The sequence below is a fragment of the Chenopodium album genome, chromosome 6 (assembly GCF_948465745.1).
Source record: "Chenopodium album chromosome 6, dcCheAlbu1.1, whole genome shotgun sequence".
NCBI lineage: Eukaryota > Viridiplantae > Streptophyta > Magnoliopsida > Caryophyllales > Amaranthaceae > Chenopodium > Chenopodium album.
In genome coordinates this window covers 78,046,392-78,062,479 of record NC_137839.1, presented here as the reverse complement: position 1 = coordinate 78,062,479, position 16,088 = coordinate 78,046,392, and the positions used below count along the sequence as shown (strand labels likewise).

At 34.7% G+C, this 16,088-nt stretch overlaps 2 protein-coding genes across 2 annotated transcripts; both read right to left on the bottom strand.

Moving 5' to 3' along the window:
- Positions 1 to 103: 103 nt before the first annotated feature.
- On the bottom strand, positions 104 to 2,556 carry LOC145635423 (putative receptor protein kinase ZmPK1). The gene has a single exon (XM_081686701.1). It carries the CDS (start codon positions 2,554 to 2,556, stop codon positions 115 to 117), a length of 2,442 nt encoding a protein of 813 aa, XP_081542827.1. The 3' UTR covers positions 104 to 114.
- A 1,664-nt stretch (positions 2,557 to 4,220) lies between these two features.
- On the bottom strand, positions 4,221 to 7,025 carry LOC145635422 (putative receptor protein kinase ZmPK1). The gene has a single exon (XM_081686700.1). It carries the CDS (start codon positions 6,932 to 6,934, stop codon positions 4,526 to 4,528), a length of 2,409 nt encoding a protein of 802 aa, XP_081542826.1. The 5' UTR covers positions 6,935 to 7,025; the 3' UTR covers positions 4,221 to 4,525.
- Between the last annotated feature and the right edge of the window lie 9,063 nt (positions 7,026 to 16,088).

Genomic DNA, 16,088 nt, shown 5'->3' with positions numbered 1-16,088 from the left:
GTTCACTTAACTATAGCATGATAAATCTTATAATTCTAGTAAATATGTGTACTACTGAAAATGCAAGTACATTATTAGATGTTGCATATAAATTAAATGAGTACACAAAATCAGTCACACATAGCCTGGACTCCTAGAGTATCTATTGATGATTTGATGAGTTTCATCTTGACAGTCTGCAAGAATTTGTGTAACTGCTTCCATTGTTGGCCTCTTATTCCTGTCGTCGTCCACGCACAAAAGTCCTATCTCGATCAACTTAGCAGCTTGATCCTCGCTGAATTTTCCTTCCAACCTTGGATCGACCATGTCTTCTATCCACAAGTCCTCTCCATCTTGCAATTTTGTTTTCGCCAAGCTTACAAAAGTTGAAAATTCAGTAACCTCTTCTTCACCAAGGCTATCATCTACGGCACAACTCGTTAGTCGAGTTCCTTTCACAAGCTCTAGTAACACAACCCCATAACTGTATACATCAATCTTTGCAGTGAGTGGGAGGTTCGTTGTCCATTCAGGAGCCATATAGCCTTTTGTGCCTCGGATTTGTGACAAATTGGATAGTCCATGACCACCTCGTTGACACAATTTTACAAGGCCAAAGTCTGAGATTTTAGGCTCAAAATCGGAGTCTAAAAGTATGTTTCCGGGCTTAACATCGCAATGGATAACCCATTCGAGGCACTCATGATGAAGGTAAGCCAAACCTTTTGCCGTGCCTAATGCAATTTTAAACCTCTTTTCCCATTCAAGAACAACAGAGTTGTCAGAAGACGAGAACAAGTGGTTGTCCAAAGATCCATTCGCCACGTACTCATAAACCAAGAGCCTATGTTTCCCTTCGGAACAAAAGCCCCAAATTCTCGCTAAGTTCATGTGGTTGATCCTACCAAAAATGCTCACTTCTGCCCAAAATTCTTCCTCTCCTTGAACGACGTTTTCCAATTTCTTTACTGCAACCACCCTTTCACCGGCCAAAACACCCTTGTAAACGGCTCCAAATCCTCCTTTTCCTAGAACTTGATTAAATTTTCCGGTTGCCCTCTTGAGCTCGTCGTAGCTAAAATTCCTAAACTGAGTAGTAAGTATATGATACCCCTCCTCCAAAGAAGCCGAAATTACATGTTTTCTAAAAAAGAAACACCAACTTGCAACCAAAATTATGACTTCGATGGTCCCAATAGCTCCACCAAATGAGTATACATACACCCACTTAAAGCTTCGAGTTGAGGCATCATTATACGAATTAGGCAAGAGTACTACCTTCGAATCCCCACAAGCCAAACGCGACACATTAAGGATGATTCGATTAACCTCTAATACTTTTACCCTTGTTGGAATTCTAAGGTACAAACTATCATCTGCCATATTATACCCATTAAAAAGATCGCCTTTCGTGTAACAAGACCATGAATCACCTCTTATTACATGTTTAAATGCTCGACAATGACAATCCCCTAAGCATAATTGTTGACAATCATTAAATGTAACATTTCTTGTATAATTGAGATCAAATCCATAGTAATCGACATGGGGTAACTTAAGAAATTGAGAATCGTTACACCCCCTTTCGAAATTAGGCTTGCATCCCCTGCTCCAATCACTCGAATTTACGGGTTCATAGTATGGAGGGCACGCACATTTTGGGTCCGGTGTATAAATACAAATCCCATTCCTACCACATAAGCCATGAACATTACATTGTTTGGCAATAGCTTGCCATGTTACAACCCATAATCCCGACGAATTATTCAAGCTATATAACCTCAAATTACCATCATAATCCATTGTTAACCTTCTTTTAACCCCCAAACTCGAATCCAAACTACGAAATTCTAGCGAATCACTAGAAACAAAGGTTCCTATATCATTAAAACTTGCAACCCTACTACTATAGTAACTAGTCCTACCATTACCCCATATAGTATCATCAGGATTAGGCCAATATATACTCGTAAATTCGGGGCCATCATAAACCATTTTAAGCACATTATCATTATCAAAAAAGAAACTATAATATCCAGGATCAAAAATAAAGGGTGATATTCGAGAAATCAATTTATTGTTCTTAGTAAAAGCTTGATTAGGGAGCAAAGTATCAGTAGGAAAATCAAAGCTTTGCCAAAGAATATTACCAATTTTGCTCTTAAGGACAAGGTTCCCGGAGTCTAGTAGCTCGACTCGGTCAACACTTGTTGAGGAAGTGTTTGTTTGCCAAACATTTGAGCCATCGAGGTCAGTTAAGACTAATGCACCATCTTTTCTTAGGGTGAACCTCGAGCCTCGGCCATTGACGGGTTTTAAGGAATTAGCCGTCCAAATGACGGTTTTATCCTTGGTGTTGGTGTACCAAATTGAGAGATAGTAAACATGGGTGGTTTCATTGAAAGTGTAGAAGCCACAAGTGAAGGTTTTATCAGGGGAGAAGAGAAGGTTTGAAACCGATCGCGAATTTTCCACTAATAAGGAAGATCCTCTTGAGATATAGCTTGAAGATGTTGCTAAAATGAAGAAAAAAGTGGTGTTAATTGTGAAGATGAAGATAGTTAGGAGGCCCATGTAAGAGATTTCTTTTTTTTCCCAAAAAAGGAAATAAGCTAGCTAGTGTTTATAATGCCCAAAATAGCAAGTACTTCATATTTATTTATTTTTTTGGTGTTTCAAGTACTTCATATTTATAAGTTATTTCATTTCAACGGTTCACATTTGGTCATTTTCCAACGTAAAATCAACTTAAACTTCGTAAATTAAATCTTAATATTGTACTCCCTCCGTCCCTTAATATAAAGCTTCTTTTTAGTATTTATTACTCACATAATAAAGAGAAAAAGACTTTTAATTTAATTTAGGGATGAAGTGAATAGTTAATTTTCAACTCGTATGAGCAAAAATTATAAAGAATTAATACAATGAAACATTGAAACTAATGAAATTAATGTAATAAAATCTAATGCAATTGTGTTTATTATTATTGTATTTGTACTCCCTCCGTCCCAAAAAGAACGACCCATTTGGGTTGATTACACGGGTATTAAGGAAGTTAAGTAAAAAGAAGTAAAAGTATATTGGAAAGATAAATTTACATGGGGTTTGTAAAAAAATAGAGAGAGAAAGTAATAAAATAACATGGAAAATGAAATTTTTATATGGGGAAGCCAATTTTGCACAAATATTGTTGCAAATTGGTGGTGTTTTAATGCAAATGGGTCATTCTTTTTGGGACAAAGTTTTGGCCAATTGGATCGTTCTTTTTGGGACGGAGGGAGTATATGTAAATAACGTGGAATATGCGAGTAATGTTACGAATAAATAAATAAATTCACATAAAAAATACGAAGGAAGTATGTATATTATGTATGTGGTTGCTAATGAGTGGTATATGAAAAGTCTTGTATGTAACTGCTGACACGTTAGTGAAGTTAAACTCATCGAAAGTCATGGTAAGAAATCGAAGTCGGTCTATTCAACAATTGCAAGCACTATAGCACTAATAGTAGCACACCAAATACGAAACTTCAAACTTCATTTGTTGGGTTGATTTTGTATATTTATTCAATTATTTGTCTCATTTTAAAAATATTCTATTCACATATACTCATATAGAGTAAATGAAATTTTGATCATGAAATTATTCATCAATTTTAACAAAAACAAAAACAAAAAAAAAAAAAAAAAAAAAAAAAAAAAAAAAAAAGGACAAAACATGCTAAATTCCCTAAATTCAAAATGTTTAATTTAACACTATTTTGTTAGCCTATATGTACAGAAATTACGTCAATAAATCTAATACAGTACGGAGTAGTGTATTTGTGTATATTACTTGAAATGAATACTAATGCTTCTCTCTTCAAAATAAAAATATAAAAAAAATTAAATAATAAAAAAAAGTACTAATGTTTCTAGATTCAGAGGACCAATGATGACGTTGAAAAGGCCACGCACGATTGCACGAATATGCTGTTGTCATTTATAAACCAAATATTTTTGGTCCATAAAAAGTTGATAGTTATCCCAAAATTTCATATAGAAATCCTTTTTAATAAGGTTTTTTTTTTAAATCGGAAAAATCATATTTAAGGGCCTGTTCTCATACGTTTATTTTCAGTTTAGTCCAGTTCAGTTCCTAATTTCCTTCTCTTATAAAATATTTATTTCAGTTCAGTTCAGTTCAGTTCAGTAATAAGAAATCGATAAATAATTTAAATTCAACAAATTTTGGAAATAAGGTGAAGCAAATAAGGCCTTAATTACAAATTATTTTACATTATGAAGGTAAAAATATCATATCCTAGAAGCTAGGATAACACGTTTGGGAGTACATATTATTGTCAAACAATTTATAATTTTAAACAACTTTTTACAAAAATTACTTCTTCGATTTATGTTTTTAATTTATATGCATACAATAACACATTAACATACATACAAGCATTCTCTTCAAAAAACAAAAAAAAAAAACTTACATCCAAGCATTTTGCTCAAAAATAACTAGAATAAATATCCAAGCATTATTTTTAAGGAGTATTAGTCACATAGTTACAACTTCATCTTCACACTCGGCAAGAGCTTGGGCAACTGATTCCATTGTTGGACGCTTGTTCCTGTCATCCTCGACACACAAAAGACCTATCTCGATCATTTTTACTGCTTGGTTTCGACAAAATTTTCCTTCCAATCTCGAATCGACTAAGTCATCGATCCATGAATCCCCTCCATCTTGCATCTTACCTTGTGCAAATCTCACAAAACTTTTCAATTCAAGCATCTCCTCTTCTTTAACATTATCATCGACTACCCAACTCGATAGTCGAAGCCCTCTCACTAGCTCTAGTATCACTACTCCGTAGCTGTAAACATCAACCTTCGATGTAAGAGGAAGGTTTGTTGTCCACTCGGGAGCCATATACCCTTTCGTGCCTCTCATCATGGACAACTGGGATAACCCTTGGCTATCGCGTTGGCATAACTTTGCTAACCCAAAGTCTGATATTTTAGGCTCGAAATCACTGTCCAAAAGTATGTTTTCAGGCTTTACATCACAATGGATAACCCATTCTAGGCACTCGTGATGAAGGTATTGTAAGCCTTTTGCGGTACCTAGTGCAATCTTGTACCTCTTTTCCCACTCGAGAAGGGTGCTTGTAGTGGAGGAAGAGAACAAGTGTTTGTCTAAGGATCCATTCTCGACGTACTCATAAACCAAGAGCCTTTGTATCCCTTCCGAACAAAAACCCCACATTCGAGCTAAGTTCATATGATTGATCCTACCAAATGTGCTCACTTCTGCCCAAAATTCTTCCTCCCCTTGGACTACCTTTTCAAGTTTCTTCACTGCTACCACCCTTTCATCTGATAAAACACCCTTGTAAACGGATCCAAACCCTCCTTCTCCTAGAACTTGCTTGAATTTCTCCGTTGCCCTCTTGAGTTCACCGTAGCTAAAGCTCCTAAATTGACTCGAAATAGTCCGATACCCTTCTTCCAAAGATCCCAAAGTCCCATGTTTCCTGAACAAGATACACCAACTTGATACGAAAAGAACGACTTCAATGGCTCCAATAGCCCCACCAAATGAGTACAAATACGCCCACTTAAAGCTTCGAGTTGAGGCATCATTATACAACATGGGTAGGAGTTCTATCTTCGGATCACCACCTCCACAAGCCAACCGCGATACACTAAGAATAATATTGGACTCCGATGATTTCACTCTTTTAGGAATTCTTAGGTACAAACTCTCATCATTCATGTGCCCATTGAAAAGGTCAGCTTTCGTGTAACAAGTCCATAACCCGTTTCTTATGGCATGTTTAAATGCTTCGCAATGACAATCCCCTAAGCAAATTTGTCGACAATCATTAAAAGAAATGTTTTGAGTATAATTGAGATCGAAACCATCGTAATCGACATGGGGTAGCTCAATAAATTGAGTATCATTACACCTCCTTTTAAATCTAGGCTTGCATCCCTTGCTCCAATCATTCGAATTTACGGGTTCATGGTGCGGAGGACATGAGCATTTAGGGTCCGGTGTATAAATACAAATCCCATTCCTACCACATAAACCATGTACATCACATTGTTGAATAACAGCTTGCCATGTTACGGTCCATAACCCGGACGTATCATTCAAACTAAAAAGCCTCAAATTCCCATCATAATCCATTGTTAACCTTCTTTTAACCCCTAAACCAACGTCGGAAGCACTGAAATGTAGTTTATCACTCGATACAAGAGCACCCGTATCATCAAGGATTGCGATCCTAGTACCATTGTAACTTGTTCTACCACTTTGCCATATACTAACATCAGGATTAGGCCAATATATGCTTGAAAATTCAGGGCCGTCGTAAACCATTTTAAGCACATTTTCACTATCAAAGTAAAAATTAAAATAGCCAGGACTAAAAACTTGCGGAGATATTCGAGAAATTAATTTTTGGTTCTTTGTAAAAAATTGATTAGGTAACAATGTATCAGTTGGAAAATCAAAACTTTTCCAAAGAATTTTACCACTTTTGTTCTTAAGAACAAGGTTCCCGGAGTTAAGAAGCTCGACTCTATCAACCGCGACTGAGGAAGTATTTGTTGCCCACACAAATGAGCCACCACGGTCGGTTAAGACTAGTGCACCATCTTTCCTTAGGGTCAACCTCGAGCCATGGCCGTTTACGGGTTTATCTCGATTAGCCGTCCAAACAACGGTTTTTTCCTTAGAGTTGGTGTACCAAATTGAGAAGTAATAGGCATGGGTGGTGTCATTGAATGTGTAGAAGCCACAAGTGAAGGTTTTGTCCGGCGAAACGAGATGTTTCGATGAAGCATCTTCGACAGTCAATGAAGAGCCTCTAGGTAGATAATTTGAAGGTTTGGAAGATGTTAAAAAGAAGTTAAAATTGCAAATTATTAAGAGGAAGAAGATTATTTGAGCTCTCATGATGATGGTTTTTTAGTGGGTGTATTAGGCAATATTATTTCATTAGTGAATAGAAATCGTAATATTTACAATGGTACTCTATATTCCTTCCATCCCTCTAAATTTGTCTAAGTTTTGGTGTCGTGTTGAGTTTGCCTCATACCTCTTTTATAGGGAAAGCGAATGAGGATAAAGATAAGAAATGACAATAAATAAATAAATAAATAAATAAAACCCACATGCGAAGGTTTCAATCAAGTTTTTAAACATTTGAAAATTATTCTTTGGAGGGAATTGAATAGATCGAGAAAGAAGGATTGGAGGGAATAGTTGCTTTCCGATTGGCAAGAGTTTCGTTCGTTGAATAGTTGTGACTTGTGACTAGTTAGTAAATGGAAAAATATATGTTATAATTTTGTAAAATATCACGATTGTGTGATTAATACGGTCCGAATAGTAATAACAAACCAAAGATAGTACAATTTGTGACATTGAACATGATTTATACGTAGTATGTACGTACAATCATCCACAAAAAATAAATTAAAAAAAAATTCTTCGAGAAAATAATGTTTGGCTCTAATAGTGTCGTAGGCTATACGGTGAGTTAAAGCCTTAATTTAAAAAAAAAAACAAAAACAAAAAAAAAACAAACAAACAAACAAACAAAAAAAAAAAAAAAAAAAAAAAAAAAAAAAAAAAAAGCCCCCACTTGATTTCATTATTAGCCTTACCTTGATGTCTTGAACTTTTCAGAGATATTTGGGTCTTAATATTTTGCACTAGAGAAGACATAGAGCACATTATTCTATATGATAGAATTATATAAGAATGTATTTCTTTTTTAAGTTATTTATTTTTAGTTTTGCTCTAGATTGAATTACATTGGGTTGATCCGTATAATTCAACATTCTTGTTAGGGAGGCTTAACCTTCAAAATAATGTCGAAATAGTTGTCTGATTGATTATATCTTGAGTAAATTTTTGTTTTGTGTTTAAATGACACAACATCCAACACATCTATACAACAACATGCTTAATAACAATAGTGTAGCATTCTCACTATAATTTACAGGAGGCAAACCCATGATTTACAAAAAATTTTGTAAATCAGGAGCTTATGTGGGCCCCACAGCGTACTGCATATTAATTTTATAATATTGTGTACTTTTCGTCTTTAAGGACGGATTGCTACCGTTACTGTGGGCCATATAACGGCACCATTAACGTCGTTAAGAACAAACCCAATTGAAATTGAGAATAACTTAAAAAATTCGACATTGTATTTTGGAACTCCATTGACATCTTCATTCAGATCTGTTTTCCCATCCTTGAGGGCTCTGAAGATGACATAGGTAAACAAAATAATTCTTTTTAACAAACAATGCATGCTTTAACATTACAGTAAAACATCAATTTCAAACTAAATATGCCAACCGCAAATGAAATACTGCCGCAATCAGAATATCAATATCAATTCGTGAATTTGATTCTATAATTATACATAAACGCATTAATAATACATGAAATTCACTTACAGCGAATCCACTAAGCCAATGAACTACGAGCGACAACTGGTATGATTTCAATTCAAAATTCGACAAAGTATGAATTGTTCAAACATGTGAAAGGTGGTCTTCAATTGAAGTCGTCTTCAATTGAAATCGCCAGGTATTACAAATTGTTGACTAATTTCGAGCGGAGAAGATCCCAATTGCATTATACGACATCAGAGCTCGTCCAGGAATGTACTACAACAGTCGAAATTCGTCGGAAAGGATTATCTCCAATCGAAAAAAAAACAAGGGTAATTGAAATTGGGAAAGTGAAAAAAACAGAGGTAACGGCATGTTAGTCAAATATTATCAGTTAACCCAAAGGTTTCAGTGATGTTACATACTTACCCCTCACTTATTAAGGTTAGTTACCAAAATACCCCCTGATGTGCGTTGGATGTAAATCTGGCTGATCAACTAGTATTTCCTCAATTTACAGTGGAGTTTGATTTTACACTTTTATTCCCAAATTCTACTTTTGACTAGATTTTGTAATTCATTGTTATGATATAACATTAAATTAATTTCTATTGTTTTATTTGTTTATAATTTGGCTTATTAAGTGTTAAGCGTTGGAAGTTTGTTGTGTCATTCGAAAATATGATTAAAGAAACATGTCAACAAAAAAAGAATGAAGGAAGCTAATACGTAGTATATAAAGTATACTCCCTCCGCTCCTTATTATTTTCGTGCGTGTATTCATTCTTTGGTGTCCCAAAATGTATTGCATCTTTCTAAAATATCACGTTTTTAAAAACCTTCTAAAACATCACACAATTTTATCATAAGTTCATAATCCATACAACTTTTTACCTTTTACGTACACAAAATACACATATACCAAAAAAAATCATTACTTACTTTTTTAGTATTCTCTTACAATATTATCTACTTTTTATTATTTCCATACAATATTATCTATTTTTTATTTTTTTATTTTCATACAATATTTCTCTACTCTCTTCAAACTCCTTATTTCCCGTGTTTTTTCAAAGATAAGCACGAAAATGTGGGATGGATGGAGTATATATTTTTTAAAACCACTAACTTACCAATTAGGTGTATATTAGTTAAAGAAGGCCTGGGCATGGGCTGCTGAGCCATGTAGACTCATGCATGTGTCGTGCACTCGTGCTAGCATAACTCATATTTGAGTGGATCAAGCCAAGAGTGGGCAAAGAAAAAGTCGTGTTGTGCTATCATTCAAAACAAATTGAATCCATGCATGTCCCAGTCCACATGTCGTACTTGTGGTCCATAGCATGTCTGGCTTGTGCTAACTTTCAAAAATGATTTTTATGAATAGGCCTCTAGCCCATAGAATGCCTCTAGTGTTGTGTCAGGCTTGTGATAAACTCGTGTCGAATTGGTTTGTGACCAACTTGTACGTGTCAAGTCAGACCGTTTTTGAAATTTGTGTTGGTTTTGTGACGGACTCAGGTCCGAGTCCAACTATTTCGTGCCGGAGGGGTTCATGCACTTTTACTACCAATTCCTAATTTCCTATTATGTTACTAGATCCACCTAGTTTTGACTATTAAAAGTCTTACTGGCATGCTCTTTGAATCTAATTTGGGCAAGACAAAGGGTCAAACCGAGGAAGACTTTTGAACGTTTCATTCCTACTTTTCATACCGAAGGACCAAAAAAACATAGAGAATCGAGTAATGATAATACTAACATTTGTGTATAGATCAACCTTCTTTGAATTGATAATTAAATACTTCAATTCTGAGTAACTCATACGTTTAAATTATTGTATGTGCACTTGTGCAGCTTCCTTTTAAATTGATTACTGTAAAATCATTTTCCAAAACTTTTTTGAAGTGTTTTGTGTAACCTTTAGAAATGTATTTAAAAAGTAAATATGTGCCACTAAAAGTAGCAATATTAATAAAACATATCCAGCACGACTACTATAAACTATGTACCCCTGGCCTTATATTGTGTGCGTTCATATAACATAAATACTCGGGTCCATAGTAGGCACATTAAATTAATACGAAGTAGAAATAACTCAATAAGGAATTTAGGATACACCACTGCTGGCAATTGGATTACATTAATTAAATACGTATTTATAAAAGAAAACAATGTAACACTTGAAAGTTATGGGAATGAAGTTATAAGACATCATAGAAATTGATAATTAAGGACCCGAAGGTTTAAATTTGAAAATTGGCAAAATGACATTTTTGTTAGTACTATAGTATATACCACAAATGCTAGAGCTGTCAATTTGGGTAAACGGGTCGGGTCAACTCAGGTTGAGTCAATTTAGATTAATTTCATAACATTTGCGAGTCGGGTTTGGGTAAGGTCATGCTTGAGTCAAGTCACATCGGGTCATACTTCTTATCGGGTTAATAACAAGTCGGGTTACATTTGGGTCGGGTAAACAATAGGTCAAGTTTAATTCGGGTTAAAACAGGTTAGGATAATTCTTTGGTTCGAGTCGGGTTCGGTTCAAGTCAATAATTTGCGAGTTAGAATTAGGTCGAGTCATTCTTGGGTTTGAGTCGGGTTCGGTTCAAGTCAATAATTTGCGGATTATAATCAGATCTGGTCATTTTCAAGTCAGGTCATTCTCGGGTTCAAGTCGGGTTCGGTTCAAGTCATTAATTTACGGGTTATAATCATGTTGGGTCATTTCCAAGTCGGGTTATGTTCAAGTCAATAATTTGCAGGTTACAACAGGTCGTGCCATTTCCAAGTCAGGTCATATTCGGGTTCAACTAATTATAAATAGATAATTATTATTATTATCAAGATAATTATTTCCTTTGACTATAAAATATATGGCAATATATTAGGGAACAATATTCTATAATTTAGGAAGATAATTATCTCCTTTGACCATACAACAAATATATACTCCCTCCGTTTTTTAATACTTGCTCCACTTTCCTTTTGTGGCCGTTTTTAAATACTTGCTCCATTTCCTTATTTTAGAAAATACTTACAATATTTAATTAATTTCTCTCATCAAGTGGACCCAACATATTAATTCCATATTTTCTCTTCTTCAATTCTCTCCTCTATTTTTGGTTTTTTATATTTTTTTATTCTTTCACCAACCCCACTACCTCCATATTTTATTACTTTCTCAAATTTCTCCTAAAACTCCGCGCATGGAGAAATGGAGCAAGTATTTTAAAATGGAGGGAGTACTATATTTAACTCTTAAATTTGAGGATGATGCTCCTTTCTTTTGCTGGCCTGGACCGACTTGGTCTCCGAAGACAAAATTCTTTGATCAACAATAATAAGGTGGTCTAAATTACATTTAAGGTGATTTGAAATCAGGTTAGGAACAATTTGAGTTGAATTTAGGTCAGGTCAATAACAAGCCGTGTTAATTTCGAGTCGGGTTACTATAGATCGGGTAGAATTTTTGGGTCGGGTAAGTAATAGGTATGGTAAAATTCGGGTCAAGTCAATAACAAGTTGGGTTGAATTTGGGTCAGGTCAATAACAAGTCGGGTTGATTTCAGGTCAGGTTTGTAGCAGGTTGGGCTAAATTCTTGTCGGGTTAGAAACCGGTCGTGTTGAATTTGGGTCAGGTTAGTAACAAGTCGGGTTAAATTCGAGTTTAGACGGGTTAAAACGAGTTTGGGTCAATTTCGGTTCAAGTCGGGTTCGGTGCAAGTTAATTAAATTGGCCGTTGTAAACCGGTAAATCGGTGCAAGTTGCATACCGGTAAATTGGCCGTTTAAAGCAAATTGAACGGTTCCACAGACCCAGTTAGACTCCCGAGGGGTATTAGGGGTCATGGTAAACATTTCGGTAATTTTTATTTCCGAGCGAAAAAAAAGTAAAAAAATTCCAAATTTGAAGGCAAATATCCACGCTTTTTGAGAAATTTTGGAGGTTTCGAGGCCCGGCGTCGAAAAGTCTTGAAATTATATGGGATATATCTCGGGGTCATATAATGCCGTTTGGAACCATATATGATCATTATTTGTTATCATATATGTTCGTGGTAGGCTTGAATTAATTAAATCGATGCAAGTTGTAAATCGGTAAATTGGTCGTTTAAAGGCAAATTGGATGGTTCCACCAATCCAAATGGAGTCTCGGAGGGTATTAGAGACCGTGGTAAACATTTCTCAAATTTTTATTGTCGGGCAAAAAAAAGTCAAAAAATTCCAAAATTGAAGACTAATATCCACGCTTTTTGAGAAATTTTGGAGGTTTCAGGTCCCGGTGTTGAAAAGTCTTGAAATTTTAGGGAATACATCTCGGGGTCATATAATGCTGTTTGGAACCATCACTACGTGAAAAAATGACTTTGGCACCGGTTCAAACCCGGCCTAAGGCACCGGTTTGAACCGGTGCCAAAGTGAGGGGTGCCAAAAGGGGGTTTAAAAAGGCACCGGTTCAAACCGGTGCCAAAACTTGAAATTGGCACCGGTTAACCGGTGCCAAAAAGTACCAAAAAAAAATGAATTCACCACTTTTAACACCGGTTAACCGGTGCCAAAAGTGCAAAATTTTTTTTTTTTTTTAACTTAATAATTAAATAAACTATAATTAAATGAGAATACACAATATAAATAGAACATCACAATAAATATAATCAAATCTGTTCAATATATATATAATCAAAAAAAAAAATTCCAGTATAGATTAATAAAAAAAATTACAACATATAAATCAAAATAAAAAAATTACAACATAAATAAAAAAATTACAATATAAATCAAAATAAAAATTTACAACTTCACAATAAAAAAAATACAACATCTAAATCAATATACTTGCATCTTGATTCTTAAATTTAAGATCTAAATTCATGTACCTGCACCAATTAAAACAACCAAAATAAATGATTAAAATGATTTAATTAAGCTGCGAAAAAAATTCCAAAAAAAAATTCCAAAAAAAATTCCAGAAAACAGAAAAATAAAAAAGAACATTCGAATAAACCCAGAAAAAAAAATTAGAAATCGAAAAAAAAAAACCAGAACAGTTAAAAATGAATTAAACCCACAAAATAAATAAAATTAAATTCGATTTAAAAAACCCAGAAAATAAATAAAATTAAATTGGATTAAAAAAAACCCAAAAAATAAATATAACAACATTCAAATGAACCCAGAAAAAAAAATAGAAATCGAAAAAAAATAAATCGAACAAAAACCCAGAAAACAAAAAAAATTGTAATCGAAAAAAAAAATCAAAATCTGAAAAAAAAAATCAAAATCGAAATTGATTAAAAATTTGATTAAAACAAACTTGAAAACAAAAATAAAATAAACCCAGAGATTGAAAAAAAAATGAAAATCGAAAAAACCTAAAAATCACGAAAATAAAACCCCAAAACCGCATGCAACTTGAAAAACAAAATCAAAATCGAAATTGAAATTGAAATCGAAAAACAAAATCAAAATCGAAAACAACACAATCAAAATTGAAATCGAAAAACAAAATCACGAAATAGAAAAAAAAAACAAAATCGAAAAAAGAAACCCAGAAATCGAAATTACTTGAAAATTAAAAAAAAAAAAAAAAAAAAAACCTAAAAATCACGAAAATAAAACCCCAAAACCGCATGCAACTTGAAAAACAAAATCAAAATCGAAATTGAAATTGAAATCGAAAAACATCAAAATCGAAAACAACACAATCAAAATTGAAATCGGAAAACAAAACCCAGAAATAGATTGAAATGGTAAAAAAAAAAAAACCAAGATATCGATTAAAATGCGCGGTTTTTGGTCTTCGATTTGTTGTTGTCTTCGATTTCTTTTTCGTCTTCGAGTGATAGAAAAAGGAGGAGGAGTTTCAGAAATAGATCGATGGTGAATAGGATAGATCGATGGTGAATAGGAGTTTCAGCAAGAGGAGGAGAGGAGAGAGAAAGAGGCGGAGGAGAGAAGAGGAGAGGAGAGAGAATAAGCTCACTTAGGGTTTGGGGGTATTTAAATGGGCGAGAGAGAATAAGCTCACTTTTTTTTAGAAATTTTGGAGAATTCAGGTCCCGGTGTCGAAAAGTCTTGAAATTCTAGAGGATACATCTCGGGGTCATTTAATGCCGTTTGGAACCATATATGATCATTATTTGTTGTCATAAATGTTCGTGGTAGGTTTGAGTTAATGAAATCAGTGCAAGTTGTAAACCGGTAAATTGATCGTTTGAAGGCAAATTGGATGGTTCCACCCACCCAATGGGACTCCTGGACATTATTAGGGACCATGGTAAAAATTTCGACAACTTTTATTTCTGGGAGAAAAAAAGTCAAAAAATTCCAAAATTGAAGACTAATATCCATGTTTTTTGAGAAATTTTAGAGGTTTCGGAGCCCGGTGTCGAAATGTTTTGAAATTTTAGGGGATACTTCTCGGGGTCATATAATGCTGTTTGGAACCATATACGATCATTATTTGTTGTCATAAATGTTCGTGGTAGGCTTGAGTTAATGAAATAGGTTTAAGGTTTAAACCGGTAAATTGGTCGTTTAAAGGCAAATTGGATGGTTCCACCCACCCAACTGGACTCTCAGAGGGTATTAGGGACCATGGTAACATTTCGACAACTTTTATTTCTGGGCGAAAAAAAGTCGAAAAATTCCAAAATTGAAGACTAATATCCACGTTTTTTGAGAAATTTTGGAGGTTTCGGGTAGAGCTGTCAATTCGGGTAAATGGGTCGGGTTTGGGTCAGTAAGAGTGGGTCAGCTCGATTTGGGTCGGGTCTATTCAAATTAGTTCCATAACCTATGCGGGTCGGGTTAGGGTTGGGTCATGCTTGAGTCGGGTCTTACTTCGTATCGGGTTTGGGTCGGGTTTAGGTCAGGTTATATTCGGGTCGGGTGAACAATAGGTCAGGTTTAATTCAGGTTAAAATGGGTTAGGGTAATTCTCGGGTTCGAGTCGGGTTTGGTTCAAATCAATAATTTTCGAGTTAGAATCAGGTCAGGTCATTCTCGGGTTTGAGTCGGGTTCGGTTCAAGTCAATAATTTGCGGGTTACAATCAGGTTGGGTCATTTTCAAGTTGGGTCATTCTCGAGTTCAAGTCGAGTTCGATTCAAACCAATAATTTGCGGGTTATAATCAGGTTGGGTCATTTCCAAGACGAGTCATTCTCGAAGTCAAGTCGGGTTAGTTTCAATTCAATAATTTGTAGGTTACAATTAGGTCGGGTCATTTCCAAGTCAGGTCATATTCGGGCCGGGTTTAACTAACTATAAATAGATAATTATCATTTTTATCAAGATAATTATTTCCTTTGACTATAATATATATGGCAATATACTAGGGAACTATAGTTTATAATTTAGGATGATAATTATCTCCTTTGAAATATATACTATATTTAACTCTTGAATTTGAGGATGATGCTCCTTTATTTTGCTGGCCTAGACCCATTTGGTCTCCCTAGACAAAATGCTTTGATCAACAATAATAAGGTGGTCTAAATTGCATTTAAGGTGATTTGAAATCGGGTCAGGAACAAATTGGGTTGAATTTAGGTCGGGTCAATAACAAGTCGTGTTAGTAACAGATCGGGTTGAATTTTTGGGTCGGGTTAGTAATAGGTCTGGTTAAATTCGGGTTGAGTCAATAACAAGTCGGGTTGAATTTGGGTCAGGTCAATAACAAGTCGGGTTGATT